General features: G+C 49.7%; 1 protein-coding gene across 3 annotated transcripts in view; it reads right to left on the bottom strand.

The window, feature by feature from the left end:
• The window catches only part of HRAS (HRas proto-oncogene, GTPase), a 29548-nt gene extending 14313 nt beyond the window's left edge, over positions 1-15235 (bottom strand). Inside the window, exons 1-2 of one of the 3 annotated variants that reach the window (XM_026059102.1) lie at positions 15167-15235; positions 1450-1603 (exon numbers count right to left, since the gene is read on the bottom strand). In XM_026059102.1, the coding sequence (XP_025914887.1) occupies positions 1450-1560 (111 nt within the window). In that variant the 5' untranslated portion in view covers positions 1561-1603; positions 15167-15235. Of the gene's footprint in view, positions 1-1449; positions 1604-2396; positions 2418-8187; positions 8300-15166 lie in introns of those variants that run through there. The other 2 variants (XM_026059103.1, XM_026059104.1) reach the window with 2 other exon arrangements.
• Between the last annotated feature and the right edge of the window lie 207 nt (positions 15236-15442).

The raw sequence follows: 15442 nt of genomic DNA, 5'->3' as shown, positions 1-15442 counted from the left end.
ACTACACACACAACACCTACCAGAATAGATTTCTGAACCCAGCTGGGACCTTTTAGGCACAATAATACTAATAATTGCACTAACCACAGCTGTTTTTATACACATCTGGTACAGAATCCTTTAGGACTGCAGACAGGGAGGTTATTGTCTGAGAGGCATGACAGAGCTGTGATTTGGATTTCCAGGGTGGACTTATTCCCAGTACAGAATTGGCCACAACATGGCCAGGAGCTGCACTGAAAGCAGAGCACTGCACAGATCTATCCTGAGTAAAGGTGTAAATCATGCAGTAGGTAAAACCAGCATCTCCTTAGCAATGGCGGAACAGTGAAAGTAGCTGGAGAATGGAATACATTTTTAAAAGGTATAAAAATGGCTGTGTTGCTTACACTTGCAGTGTGGAAACCTGAATTCTTAAGACTGAAAACTGCATTCTGCACCACCTCCAGAAGTAAAAGGTTTTTGGCTGCTTCTCAAGATGGGGTACTGAGCTAGACAGACAAGTGCTGCAATCCATGCTGACTATGAGACAAATACATTAATCATTAACTCCTCTTAATAGAACACAAGCAGAACCGGCCCTTACAGCTCACTCCCTGCTCTCTGCCTCTCACCAAAGGGTGGACTCATCTGGCTCTGGCAGAGGACGAAAGCCAGGAGCTCAGGGTACACCAGCAGTCTCCTCGGAAGCACAGCCCCTGTTTTGTCTTTCCTGAAGCACTAAGCTATTTCGTAGCGTCTGCAAATCCTGGAAAAGAATTGAAGTGTCATTWTTCCCTGTCACAGAACAATTCTATAACCATGCATGAGACAGCCCAAAGAAAGTCAATGAGCTTCCTGCTCTGCAGAGAGGTTGGGGTCTCTTAAAAGAAATTCAGCAGTCTTCACCTCTGTTTGATCTGTTAACCCACACCTGTCCCCGCAGTAACACTGTAGAAAGCATTAAGGTTTAGCTGCTTGGCATGTCTCACTTAAACTGCAGGATATACATAATACCACTGAGCTCTGATATAGCCCATTCCATCATTAAGTCTCAAAACATCTCACATAGGCAGTCAATATATTTACTTTAATTTTACAGGAGAAGAAAGGGAAGCACAGACACAAAATTGGTCTTCATTCCCAAACCTTTAACCCCTCCCTACGCTGACACCTAATCAGAATGACGGGCTTTTGTGCTACCCCAGCTCTCGGCCCCTGCGCAGCTCTGCCAAGGGCCCTGCCTACCTTTACTGCATCCCTCTCTATTTCTGCTCAACAGACACTGCTGTCGCTCTTCAGGAGGCACAAATTAGTGTAGAAATTCAGGATAGCTTTGCGAAGCAGAGACACATCCCCAYTCAGGCTCAGACTGAGCCCAAGCCAAGCACACTTTGGATTCACAGTGAAGTGGAAAAGAGCAATGGGAAAACACGCAGACAGGCAGGCCCTCTTCCCAGAGCCACTCACCTCTATCGTGGGGTCATATTCATCAACGAAATGGTTCTGAATGAGCTGTATCGTCAAAGCACTCTTCCCAACACCACCAGCTCCCACCACCACCAGCTTGTACTCAGTCATCTTCCAGCCGACCCCAGCTCAGGACTTCCAGGAGCACCACCACCTGCAAGGAGAAATACAGACGTCATGTTAGGAGAGGGGTTTGCTTCTGTCTCCAGCTGCTCTGCAGTAGCAGCTGCCTGACCATGGCCAGGAAACAGGGAAATGGTGGAATCAACGGTGCGCCCCAAGGGTCAAGGACTTCTTCATTCTCCCCATCCAGTACACCGACGACCATGGAAATCTGGCCATAGAAATTTATACTTATTTCCTTCTGTCATCCTGCACTATGGCTCTAGGATCCATTGCCTTTATTTTGCTTTTATGATGCAATTCTCTGGGGTCTCAAACATGAGCTAACCTCACCTAAAAAAAATGGAACTTCATCTAAAACTACAGCCCAGAACTGCAGTATCCAGAGCTATTTAATCTAATACCCTCCACTAGTAATGAAGGTTACTTAAAATGATCAAAGAAATCAATCAAACTGAATACGAAACCATGCACCACATCTACCCTAGGATACTCTGCAATCCTTCAGCCTGACATTCAAGAGACAAACTTCACCCGTTCCCAGAGCAAGCCACGCGATGTAAGGGAGTATTTTACAGATAAGAAAACCGAGGTATAGGCCAGGTAAATCAAAAGTAACCAATTTCAAGAGGCCTGGTTTTCAGGAAGTGCTCGGTCCTGTCTCTGATTTGCCTTATCTCAAGCTGGTGATCCAAAATCATTAGATAGATTTGAAAGCCTTGGCCAAAGTGATTTGCATGTCAACACCCACACAGCAGTAGCAGCAAAACTGGGAAGAGGTCCAGGCCCCCCTCAAATAAGCTTTCTTAGCTAAGCGTTTTCACCTTCAAGGCTGAGTTAAATACAGCCTGCCTTCTGCTGCAGGGCAGGTTTGAGACGGCGGCACACCCACATCCTCCGCCAGTCCTCCGGCTAAAAGATGCCGCTCGCCGTACTGGCAATTGCAGGCTGAGACAGAGAAGGACCACAGGTTACTTCCTACTCCCGAGTGGAAAACAGTCCTGCGGAAGTGGCACGTCTATTCCCACTAGACGAAGCTGGCGCGCAGCACGGCGGAGGATGAGCTGCTGCACCAGGGAGGGYGCTACCACGAAAGGTGCTCGTTGGGAAGGCTTAACGCGGACAGGATGAGGCAACCACACCTCTGCCGAAATGTGTACCCTTCGACAGGAGAAAATTTCCTCCCCTTCCTCCCTGCCCCGCTCCCTTAAATTTCTGCCCCAGTTCCACCGAGAAAGAGGAACTTCAACTTAGCGTTTATAAGCGGAAGATTACAAAACCCTGACATTTAAATAGACGTTCGCTCTCATTGGACTGCTCCTCCTTACGGCTAAATGTCACCCCAGGGTAGATACCGCTCCGTAGCTTTAGGGAAGCCAGCTGAAAAGGAGCGTTAGCGCTAGCCAAGCCCAGGGCCCCTCCGGCTGTTTGCTGTCCCGGACGCTCTGTTTGCACACCACCAGSCTGCTTTTCCCAACAGCAAGGGCCACTCACGCTTCCTTGTTTGTTTTTAAAGCTCTGCAAGTGAACTCAGCGCTCTGCGAGGAGCCAGGAGGCTTGTACAGCAGGGTTCGCCCGTAGGGACTGCCCCCTCTGCTGTGCCAGGACACAGCAATTCCCCGATTGTAACAAAAATGCAGCGTCTCAACCCGGCTGTAAAAACAGCCCCGTGAGCCAAAAAGGCAGCTGTAGCTCCGGGGCACAAGTCCCCCAGCTCACACACCCAGGGACTGTAAGCCTGGGGCGCTCTCTGCCCCCACCTCTGGAATTCCCTTGTGCCGCTGGCCACCGGGCAGAGCGTGTGAAACGGCAGGGCGCGGAGTCAGGCCTGCGTTTGCAGAGCGYGGCTCGTGCGCGCGCGGCGGGGCAGGGAGACAGGCAGGTTATTTTTCGGCTGGATCGATCCCCCGGCCCCGTTCATCACAGTACTGCACACCTCCTTGTGCCGGCGCAGCGCGGGAGCTACAAACAGGGAGGCTGCAGACACGCATGTTGTTCTGTTTCCAAATATATTGAGTTATATCCGTTATCGGTATCCACGCCGGCTCTCCTGCCTCAGCCTGCTCATGTAAATGTGTGGCTTTAGAAAAAATAAAAATATGGAGTCAGCTTCAGATAAATTGAATCTAATAACCCATTAAACAACTTAGGGTTTATGGCTTTGTTTTTCTATCTAATGAAACCCTGGAAGCCTTCCTTGTCTGTGGCAGAAGCGGTGGCCCGGGTGCTTATTTTTCTCCTTGTAACACTGCACCGCTGTAATGTCTTCGCTGCAGTTCTGCCAACTCTGTCACATTTTATGAGAAATCTAAGCAATATTTCATGCTTTCCTTAAAACCAGGCCCTGAGATTACACAACATTATGAAGAGATGTAGCTCTGTTATTAAAAAAGAGAGATAAACAAAGAAAAATAACTGTCTTGCCCTCACAGTTGCTGAAAAGGCTGTGAAGAGTGGGAATCCTAGCAGCTCAAAAACAAGTAGACAAATTTTAAGAATAATTCAAGAAAATAACATCAAAGTCACGATTCCTAGCTATCTGACGTTGAAGGCTCTAGWCATTTTGGTGGTAAAGCCAGCAGGGGCCACAGCATTTTGAGCAGCATGGAAACCCTCAGAAGGAGGCCACATCTTCATCTCAAAGCTTTGGTAGCACAGAATTTCCTATCAGGCAGGTGATTGCTCTCAATATGTTAACAGCAGCTCCAGCACAGATGCGCTCTCGTGAGAAGAGCAGGTTTTGTTCAGGCAGCTGGTACAAAGCGTACCAGCGAAGGCCATTATACATCCAGCCCATGTCTGCATCTAGTGTATTTGCTAACGCAGCAAAGATCTAATCTAAAGTAGGCCAAAACTTTCTGACTTCAATCCCCATCTGATTGCAACCTTAAACCACTCAGACAGTTCAATTACCTACTCAAGCTAGGAGCAGTCAGACACAACCACGTCTTGCCGAAGCCCTTTCTTGAGCTGCTATCTCAGTAGTGGAAAGACAAACAAAGATTTTATCCCCCTTAAGCACCCAGGATCTTGGAGGAAGGCAAGGAAATGAGCAGCGCAAGCCCAAACAGCGTGAAGCAGGACCACCGGATCCAGCCAGATGCTGTGCCTGTGTCCGCTGATGGGGAAGCTGTAGCTCATTAAATGGGGCGGAAGAAGGGGAGGAGAAAATAAGGTGCAAATAATGTGATATCCTAGGTCTATATCCAGACATGCCACTCCTTCCTAGCAAAACCCTGTGCACCTCTGTTCTTGGGGCCAAGGAAAAGCTGCAGGTTGAAAGCAAGGCTGTAACAGAGTGACTGTAGCACACGATTGCACTGAGTGTACGTACATGGCTCTGCTCCATTAATGCACATTCTCACATACACAAACAGCTCCACTTCCCAGGGACAAGAGAGATCCCCTTGCCACCCCACGCTTCTAATACCTGTGATGGGAAGAGACAATTAACTGGAGGGAAACGGGGCCGGAGGGAAGAATGCTGACTGCCAAACTCCGCCGATTCGGCTGGCCCTAGAGGGGATCACTCCTGTAGCAAAGCAGTTTCACAGCCAGAGGTGTCTTGAGGGTCTAAGGAGGACATTCAACCAGGTCCCACCTTACATTCAGAGCAGAGAGATCTGCAACGCCTAGCAAAACACACAGCAGCTGCCAAGAAAGGCCTTCAGGGGCCACAAAGGACCTTGATCTAACCAGGCTGCTCCTGGTGCTGATGGTGGAGCAGCTGCTGCGACGATGCTCAAGGGGAGCTGCACGGCCGCCCAGGACTATGGGACTTGCTGAGGCAGAGACAAAAATCCAGACTCAAGTATGGGGAGGGGAAGAGAGAGTCAAACCCTTCATAAAAGCAGGCTGCCTTCTGTCTCTTCTAACTTGCCCTTGGCTATGCAAGATAGAGCCTCCGTGCAGAATAATTTGGCACAGGGCTAAAGGTAACTGGGCTACAGACTGGCTCCTCGGACACAGTCCCAAAGCTGAGGGCTGAGAACTGCTTCCGGCTGCCAGAGAGTGGGGGAGAGCGAGCGAGCAGGTATCCCTCTACCCAGTCTGTCCAGTATCTGAGGGCAAAGTGCTCCCGTGACAGCCACCTCCTCAAGAGCCCTCCAACCCTCTCCCTYGTGTCCACAGCAGTGGGAGGCGCTGCTCAAGCCGTGCCTTCTGAGGACTCCCAGGCCACACAGTCAGAGCAGCCTCTCCTGCTCCAAGCTGCCATGGGGGGGTCGGGGCTGAGGCTGCCACCCACAGCAGAGCTCATGTGCCAGCCAAGCTGGGGACAGGCAAGTGCCGGGGGGGCCATGCAACGCACACCTCCCTCAGGTAAAGGCCCAGGACGCAATAGCTGTGTGATGAGGCTGTGCCTCCTGCCTTCCACTCGGCCACAGACTGAGGAGAACGGGACCTGCATACTGGCCAGTTTTGAGACCAGTTTCCCAAACATGTGGTTTACACTTGGTCTTGGAATTAGGTCTCTTGCAAATGGTTTCAGCTTGCATTACAGCCCAGTTTGAATGCAGTGCCTTGGCCCTCTCCTCAGAGTCTCCGTTCCAGCCCAAAGGAAATCAGGAAAGCTGTCAGGGTGGCTGGGGACCTGCCAGCCACCAGCCATGCACAGATACGCAGACCCAGGCACTCTCTTGTTCCCGAGAGCCAGGACAGTTTTCATAGCCGGCTCTTTCCATTATTTCTGCTTTGGCTCTGCAAAGCAGCCTTTTGTGCATTGCTGTCTGTCAGCAAAAGCCCTTCGACAGCTGACCAACAAGGCCCTCGTTGCACACACCGCTGAACGGAGCGTCTGAGCTCTGCCGCGCTGCAGTGGGGACAACCGAGACACCAAGGGACCAAGCCCTGCACATCTCCCTTCCCCACCTCACTCTGCCCCGCACAACCACAGCGCAGGGCTTTGAGCTCTGGCTCCCTCAGCAAAACACGGACCAGCATTTCCTTCCTCCTCACCCACCTGAGAGGCAGCAGCACTTGAGTTCCCCAATCCCTCTTTCTGGCAGCAATTCCCAGGCGGTTTTGCTGAACAGCAAGTCTGAGCATACTGAAAGGCAGCTCCCCACTTTAATAGTTGCAGCCTTCTTCACACTTATCTCATATGTTGTACGAGTGGACGAGACAATTGAAACTGCAGGCATAAATGCCAAGACCTTTAAGTTAAAGACTGGGACGCTCTGGCCTCCTGAAAGTGTCTGGTTACGATTTATCTGCAGGAAAAATTTCTAATGAGTTAGAGGTCAGGGCATGACYGCGCTAGCTGAAGTGCACACACACAAAGCACAAAGGTCCTCACTCCAAAGCACTGACAGTTTACTTACAAGCACTCTGCATTTTTAGGATTTGCACACTCCCGCCGTACCTGGAAGACGCTGGTGCCCCAGCTAACTCCTCACTGCTCTGCACTTCATTCCTTGCTCCAGCAGCGGCAGCACAGACTCTCTAGCACGCAGAGAATGGTACCAAACCATCTCTGCTGCAACCCTGGAGCCGAGTCCTGCCCACCCTACTGCTTCTCACCATCACTGCAAAATATATCTTAATGTGAGCGTGGGCAATGATGGACAGCACTGGGCACGGGAGCTTCTGACAACGGTCGCTAGAAACAATGTGTGCTTAAAATCAACACTCAGAGGAGCTCCCTCCCTTTCCCAGAGTATCCATGATACATGCTCTTCACAGAGAGTGCCCAGACCCGGCCACTCATCAGAGCATGTGCAAGGACAGAGTTGCCGTACGGCACTGCCACTTCAGAGGCTGAATCCTGCTCTCCGTTGCTTTCTAGACTTGCACCAGAGCGAAGCAGAAGCACCATCCCAGGTCACCATCACCGGGACAACACAACGTGGCCCAGAGCCAATGCCACACAGCCCCTTTTGCAAAAAGCCTTGTCCCAACACAGGCTTAGAAAACAGCTTCCCAGAAGTGTCAGGAGGGAAGGGTGACTATAACCATTGCAGACCCAGCCTAGAAGCTATCAGAGTTAACACTAATGCTTCTACCAGCCAGAGGAACGCCACAGGAGAGAGAACCTGGCCAAAGGCTGTGGCCAAACTTTCTTACGTAGCTGGGCAGCTGGTATTACTCCCAGGTTGTAATATTACTCCTACCAACAACACCTAGTTCCCCATCACAACCATCACATCCTTTGTTCGTGAAGCAAACTTGAGCCTTGCCTCTCCCACAGCAGAAGGCCTGTTCTAGGCTGCAGCTAGCGGTGCTTCAGTGGCTGCTGCAGAGGCAACCAGCGGATTTTCTTTCAGACAAAGGCAATTTTCCTTCACTCCTCTGCTTCACCCCATCTCTGCAAAATCCCTAAGTGGCTGCAGGGATCGTGCTGCATGAGGCTGGGTATCAAACTGCAGACATTACGAGCTATAACATGGGAAGAGCAGATACCAGACTCATCAGTGCATGCACAGGTTTCAAGAGGTGGATAGTTGCTCCTCAAAGCCTTCTGCCACGGTGAACAACCCCACATAGCCTGGTTCAAGAAACCACCCTTCCAAAGATAATAGTTCTGGCTTTCCTAAGAAGGGCAGGTAGGGAAGAGCAGGGACTTGTGCTGGAGAGATGGTCACAGACCCAAGTTACCACGCTCAGCTAGGGACTCACCGGATGGAAATTTACAGCCTGCTGATTGTTGTGAAAGCCTTTTCTGGTGTGAGGTTTTCCAGAGGAGGAAAAACAAGAGGTTGTAGTTCTCAGCAGCTACTGCAGATCCCAGACAGAGCTGACCAAAAAATAACAGAGCAAAACATGAAAGCACAGCTTCCCAGTCCCAAGCTAAGCAGCCATAGTCTGAGCCTGAGCTGGGTCAACTGTCCGTTGTTCTCCCTGTCCATCCAAATCCATCACCGCTGTGGTACCTAGCAGCCTTCTTAACTGTCGGAGCCCTGGAAAGCTGTGCAGGGCAGTCGAACAAACAGCCAAGGAAGATGCCACAGAAGAGAGCCATTCAGGAGAGCTGTCTGGGAAGAGAAGGGCTGGGATGTGAGTGCCAAGCCAGCAGCCCTAGCATGGAGCCGGAGCTGCTGCTATATTTCCTGACCTCGCGGATTTTCTCCCGCAGAGAGAGGGCTCCTGGCTCCCATTCAAAGCTGTCTAGGAAAGCCTAACCGAGTGCTTCCGCCTGGCAGCAGCAGCTGCTCCCAGCCCAGTAGCCCATGAATCCTCCCCCGCCTCTGTGGATTTCCCAGGCAGCAGGAGCAGCAAGGCTTCAGGAAACAAGAAACATCTGCCAGCCTTGTACAGGGAGCAGGGAGAGCAAGCGCCTTGCCCCAACCCCATCCCCATTCCCAGGGGGGGCGCTTGCACCCTACCTTTGCCTCGAAGGGAGGGGATGAAGGTTGAGGTGAGTGCAGAAGGCACATCCCCTTAACTCCTTCTGGGCCTGAGCATGCCAGGCTCTGAGGGGCAACGCAAAGGCTTCGGCTGCGGGAGTTAGGGCTGAGACGCTGGATACAAGCTCTTGCAGGTGAGCCTTCATGGGGCTAAGATAGAAAAGCACTGTCAGACCTAAGGCAGCTGAGCATAAAGGTCAGAGATGTTACTCAGAGGTCCAGCTATGTCCCTGCTTCAAGCTCGTCCTACACAGAAGAGCCTGACACTCTGCACGGTCCCTCTTTGCAAATGGGGAGACGAGGTTTGGGGGCCTGACTGATTACCACAGCTGAACTCACAGCAAAGCTAGGACAGCCTGGAGAAATCTTCCGAAACTTGCTTGGTGTGAACAGAGGTGAGGAACTCAGAGGCTTGACCCATTCAGCACTTCCCATCCTGGCAGCACTGCTTAAAGGAAAGCTCAGGTGCCAAGGAGAGGGATTCGCAGTGGATTCCCAATGCAGTCACCATTAAGGAGGCTCTGACACCCTTCAAACAGGATCTCAGAAGGAGCTTTCTCTGCTTCCTCCCGTTCCTCCTATTGACTTGTTCCTCCCCAAGATGGACACGAACCCAAGCACACAAGTCAAGAGGCAGATTTTTGTGCAGCACTGCCATATTGAGGCCAACTGCAAAGGAAGTTTTACAACTGCTCTTCATTACTGAACATATTAAAATGATATTTAAACCCTGCTTGTCAAGTGGGAAGCTCTGCATTTAAATACATCAGAAATCAGTTCCATCTCTGCAAATCTCTTAAAATACATCTCAGATTGGGCACCTTTTCTTCCAAAAGCCCTGTCCACATGAGCTGAAGAACCTGTAGACCAGAAACGCTTCAGTGTTTAATTTTATTTCCCTTCAGCAGAGATGTCTTGCAGGCTGAAATGGTCTACAGTTCTCCATAAAAACAACGCTCACCTTAACCACTTATCAGCGGTCTGGGATGACACACTCGCAATTCGGGAATTCTACTTGGTGATTTTAAAACGTTGACAGGGCAATCCTTGCTGGCTCACCCCTGTTGCTGTCTAGGCTCCTCCACTCGCTGGTGCACAACACTGTCACCAACATCTTAAATACAGCCTTTGCAAGGACTGAAAGAACCTCTCCAGTGGCTTGAAATGCCACCTTTGTTTTCAYTTAAGGATCAAAATGCTGATGTTCTCAGTGGCCTGCCCAGCCTGAAAGAGATTAGGGAAATGAGGMTGGCAAGCTGAAGCTCTGTTACGAATCACAGCCTATCCAATGCTTCATTTTAATTTACTTGTTGCTTTTTAAATTAACAAACAAGTGGGCTGCAAATCTATCACAACGTGCTTGGCTGTTGGCTTACTGGCTTTATATTCACAAACTCCAGACAACACAGCCCACAGCTGAAAAGAGAAAGGCATGCCAAAGATGAAATAAGAGCTGCAAATGGTGGTCCCACTTTGGAGAAACAACTTGGAGATAATAAGTGTCTTACATTTAGAAAAAAAGAAAAGCCTAAAAAGAACAGAATGGCTTCTTCCGTCCTTTGCAAATTCTTGCAGATCTGAAGGAACAGGCAGTCGGTCCCAAAAGGTTGAAGAGCAAAAATACTGCTGCAGAGAAGGAAAAGGGACAAGAATGACATCATGTACGAGGCTTAAAACACAGGCACCCACTCAAGGAGATGCAGGAAACCCTGGATGAAGAATAGCAGAAAGCTGTAGGCAGGTTCAAGGTGCAGGCAAGGACTAAAAGAGAGTGATTGTCTCTCCACAACAGTCATAAACATGTCCCAGCACCAAGGTGCAAGCCATAGCTGTGCACAGGGTTTTGAACAGGCACGGACGGGTCCTTGCACGGGGCCCAGCCCTTGCACAGTTTCTAGTTTAGGCGCCTCTGGCAATACAACCCCTCTGCCAGAGCCTACTCAARCACAAAGAACTTGTCAAGTCGCTGCTCTTCTTCCCTCTCCATCACGCTAATGTATCCCACAGGCACCTCAGCACCTGAAACTGTCACTGTTTTCCTAGGAGACAGATAGCTGGCAGGAGTCTGTGCTCATGCGTGTGACTCGCAGGTAGCCCCTCATCACACAGGCCACAGAGATGGGAGSACAAAGGAAAACAAGGCACCATGCCTGCTAAAAGAGCTGCCAGTTTTCTGTTTTCTGCTTTGTACTTCAGTTGTTCATGTTGCACCGTGTTTGATATTTTAATAATATAAAAAAGCAGCACAATCATCTACTATTAGCAGCAAGCTGGCCTGGCTATAGTGTTCTTCCTTTTCTTCCCAAATTGCAAGTTTAATAAAGTTCTTTGTTGTCTGCTTACTCTGCAAGAAAAACAAGTGGTGGTCTCAGCTCTGCCTAATGGTTTTATTAAACTACTGAAAGCAGCAACCGATCTACGCAAGTCAGTAACATGATAAACAGAGATTACAATCAGCTATCCCGGAGCTTTCTGTCTGAACTGATATTCAACAAAGGAATCACCCCTTAGCCGATACAGGTCATCAAACTGATTACACCCAAAAGAAAGGTTAGCAGGTCCCTTATCACAGGAGCTTATAAACCAGTACACCAGGCACCTTAACAATCTGCAATATAGCACTACAGTCTGTTGCAAAAAATGCCGGTGCAGAAAGCAGCATTTGCAATCAGATTGTCATGAAAATTTCCATTCTTGGCCTGAATGCGAGCACAGACAACTTCCTTCATTTCCCCTATTACACTTACACCTGACTCRCTGGTGGGGGGGGACTTAGTGGCATGAAATGGCTTAAGGATCCCCTCAAGTCCCTGGGCTGTTCCACACCAAAGCCAGTGTCTCCAGCACCACGGACATGGCACTGGGTGGCTCTGGCCGATGCTGTGAAATGCATGCACACCATGGTGGAATCTCCATTTGCCACCATCACTGCTCTACCCTTCCCTCTGAAAGCAGGCAGCCCATCCCACCGTAGTTTCTGCAAAAGAACCAGTCCTCCATGAAATGGTAGCTAACTTACACAGAGAGGAAACATGCTGCTCTGCAGGTTACTTGCTGCCAGTCCATGGAAAGGCCCGGCACAACCTGCAGGAAGTGGGTCAAGCAGAGGACATGTCCCATCCCACTGCTGAACGCAGACCCTTAAAATTGCAAGCACGTGGGAGATACCTTCTGGGCTAGCGCCCAACGTGATTAGCTGAAAACACCACTCATGCGCACACCTGGCAGGGTCATTGGTTTAAACAAATCAAAGCTCGTTTTTCAGTTATGTCCCTGATAGATGATCTAACTCTAAGTGCTGCTTGGCTCCCTATATAAGCAAGAGCAGCAAGCGTAAGGAAAGAGGAGACTGGAGTTTTGACTGAAAGCCTGGGTAAAGGTGAACGAATGAAGGCCAAAACATATCTACAAAGCAGGTTGGGGCAACAGGGGATGATCAGATAATGAAAACAGAGCACTAATCTGGCAGTCAGAACCTAGGTCTAGTGTTGACTCTGCCGATGCACGTGCGAAAGTGGTGTGGGGGAGGAAAAGCTCTCACTGCTGAGATGCAGATGACTGTAAACCGCCACGGCTCCTCTGCTTTCATCTACTTTCCTGCCTCCCAGAGCCAAGCACGTGATTTGGAGGCAGACACTTCCCCCCTTGGGCAGGCAGCACTCAACATTACCCTAGAAAAGCAACTACTACCCAGACCTCTCAGCCAGCTTTGGAAAAACAAATGAAGAACATACTTTGCATGATGGAGAGGCCTGGACAGTAACAGAACTCAAGAGAAGAGGCAGCATTTGGTCTTACTTTGCATTAAAATCCCATTAATAAATCATTGGTGAAAGGCAGTGTGATATACCTTCAACGTACGAAGGAATGGACAGGTACCCTAGGAAAGTTACAACAAGACCGCCATGACAGATGATAACTATAACTGCTAAAATGTGTTGGCAATCATGAACCTGGGCTCTAAGCAATCTTTCGACTTGCTGGACTCAGTACCAAATTGCAATGCATGATTCCCCCGCCAAGGATATGTCCACAAGAAATAAGGCACAATGGAGTATAAACTCAGACTAAACACGTATGTAGCTCTTATGTAAGTGTATCTCTGGAAATACAGTTATTAACAGGGATAGAGAACATCAAGCTTTGGGACAAATGCCGCCCAATAATGGGGTGGGAATTACAAAAGATACTGTCTCTCAGCTGGTTATTCCACAACGGCCTTTCCTAAGTATCTTAGAAGGGACAAATTCAGATATATTCCCCTAGCCACAGAGCTACAGGAAATGGAGCAGCCAATGCTGTATCAGGGGATGCGGGCCACGTGCAAAGACATTTGTGACAAACACCATCATTCTCCTCATTTTACAGACGGACAAGGCAAGGAAGTCAAAGGACTGATCCAAAGTCATCGAGCAACTGGATGGCCAAGCTGGGAAATAAATTCAGGCGACATAACTTCCCATCCTGAGTCTTAAGCACTCAGCTCCATGGTATACAAGGCTACTGCAGCAACTGGGAGAAAAAAGCTCCATGTATAGGTTTTGGATAGGAAAGCTGTTGGTCTCCCGCTGGGTCTTTGTGTTCGGCTGTCACAGCCGGCAGCTCCCCCGTAGAGCTGAGCTTCCATTTGCAGAGATGTTTGGCGCAGCAGAGCAAATCACGGGCAGGAAAGCCCAATGTGCTCCGAGAGGAGCCCTGCTCTCCAATTATCCTAATGAAATCACAACTGTGTCACAAGCGCAGGGAGGGCACCGGCAACAGGCAGAGACGCGGATGCTCCAAGGCACAGAATACAAGAGGTGGAGAGGAAGAGACTAGCTGACACCGAAACAAGCCGGGGCAGCAACCAACAGGACTGACGGACAAAGGGCCATATTTAATCTGCTCTATGGAGGTCACAGACGGCATTTTGCAGCTGAGACATGCTTTTGCCTCAGGAAGAGACTTCCTCCCTCCTGCCTGAGTGCCCCCGAGACAGCCCCAGCCAGCAAACAGCAGAGAGAACGGGGATAGTTCAAAGCACAAATGCGCTTCCAGTTTCAAACTTCTCTGTGCAGGCAGGTTACCGTTCAGTGAGTGCCGTTTCTGCAGGAGGGCAAGAGTCATGGTCAAACAGAGACATATGTTATACAGCTCATCCAAAAGCAAAGAACAGGCCCAAGCGCAGTGTGTCTGGAAAAAGACTGCGCACGCTGTTGGGCTGATAATGTCAGCCAGAGCGGAAGACGAAAGCTAAATGCCAAAGCCTTGGAGACCAGCAGCTGTCTCTCTACACACCACCAAACACATTGCCAGGGAAGAAGTTGCTCTGCATCGCGGTATGAGTCGGTTTCAGGTTTACGTTAGGGCTGTTTTCTGGTCCTGTCACCTCTAAGACACAACCACAACTGGCACTGAAAAATCTCAAAACCTCGCCTCATCGAGGGATTTTTAACTGGTCAGGGAGCTTTTGTTGAGGTGTGAGTACACGATAGATTGGGCAGGTCATGAAGGAAATCAGTCTGGCTGGAGCTGGTGGCAGGAGGAATAAAGACCATGTGGCTCTAGCCAAAGTCAGCTTTGTCCAGCTGGGCTTATTAATGTGGTCCCAGCAGCAGGGGCAAGAAAACAGGGTTGGCAGTAAGGAAATGCAGGTGCAACAAGTAGCACTGGAGCAGAGAGGGAAGCTGAGCATCAGGAAATGCAGCTCACTGCCATTTTTCTCAGGTGAACCACGGCTCCAAAAAGGGGGAAGCCACTAGCTTAACAGGACCTTGCAAGTCACACAAGGAAAGGACCAGTCCACCAGTCCTGACCTGAGCACAAGCACTGTGTATTGGAGTAAAAAATATATCCTGCATTCAAGAAACACATTCCCTCTACAAGATTTCCATTCTCCTTTCCCTCCCCATTCTTCCCCATTCCTCTGAAACAACTGCTGACAGGGAAAAATTTAAAAGCTAGTTTCAGGAAGCGCATCTAAGCTGTTTTCATTTAGAAGAATTTGCAATGGAAATAGGTCCGGCTGTTCAGCTTCCTGCTTGCTTTAAATCTTAACACATATACATTTTTATAGCAAAAAAATGGACACAGAAACAGGTTTTTTGCTACCGGGAAATTTCAAAAAAGCAGAAAGGTCCAGAAAAGGAGMCAGAGGGACAGGGAGTGGGCAGAAAGAAGTGCAACCTGTTGGTCAGTGGCAGAAGAGACAGTGAATGAGTATCTTAGCATAGCACTGGCCTGGGTTCCTTACAACCCCCAGTGACACTCACCCTTTGGATGGCTAACCCGCTCGGCAGAGAAATAGGGTCCTCTCGTCTGGGGATGGCTCAAGTCCCCCCTAGAAGGAGAAGAAACATAGAGGAGTGAGAAAATGACAGGCCCTGGCTCTGCAGAGGAGAAACAATTTTACACAAATGATCAAGTGTCCGTATCAGCCACCACCCCCGTGAGAAGGGGGACTTGTACGCAGGTTGCACAGGATATACACAGRACATGCAGCTGTACTGGAGCTCCATGAAAACTCCCTGTGTAGTCAGGGAGGCGCC

Source organism: Apteryx rowi, unplaced genomic scaffold, assembly GCF_003343035.1.
Source record: "Apteryx rowi isolate R43461 unplaced genomic scaffold, aptRow1 scaffold_152, whole genome shotgun sequence".
In the NCBI taxonomy this organism is placed as follows: domain Eukaryota; kingdom Metazoa; phylum Chordata; class Aves; order Apterygiformes; family Apterygidae; genus Apteryx; species Apteryx rowi.
This window is presented reverse-complemented; position numbering and strand designations above follow the sequence as displayed.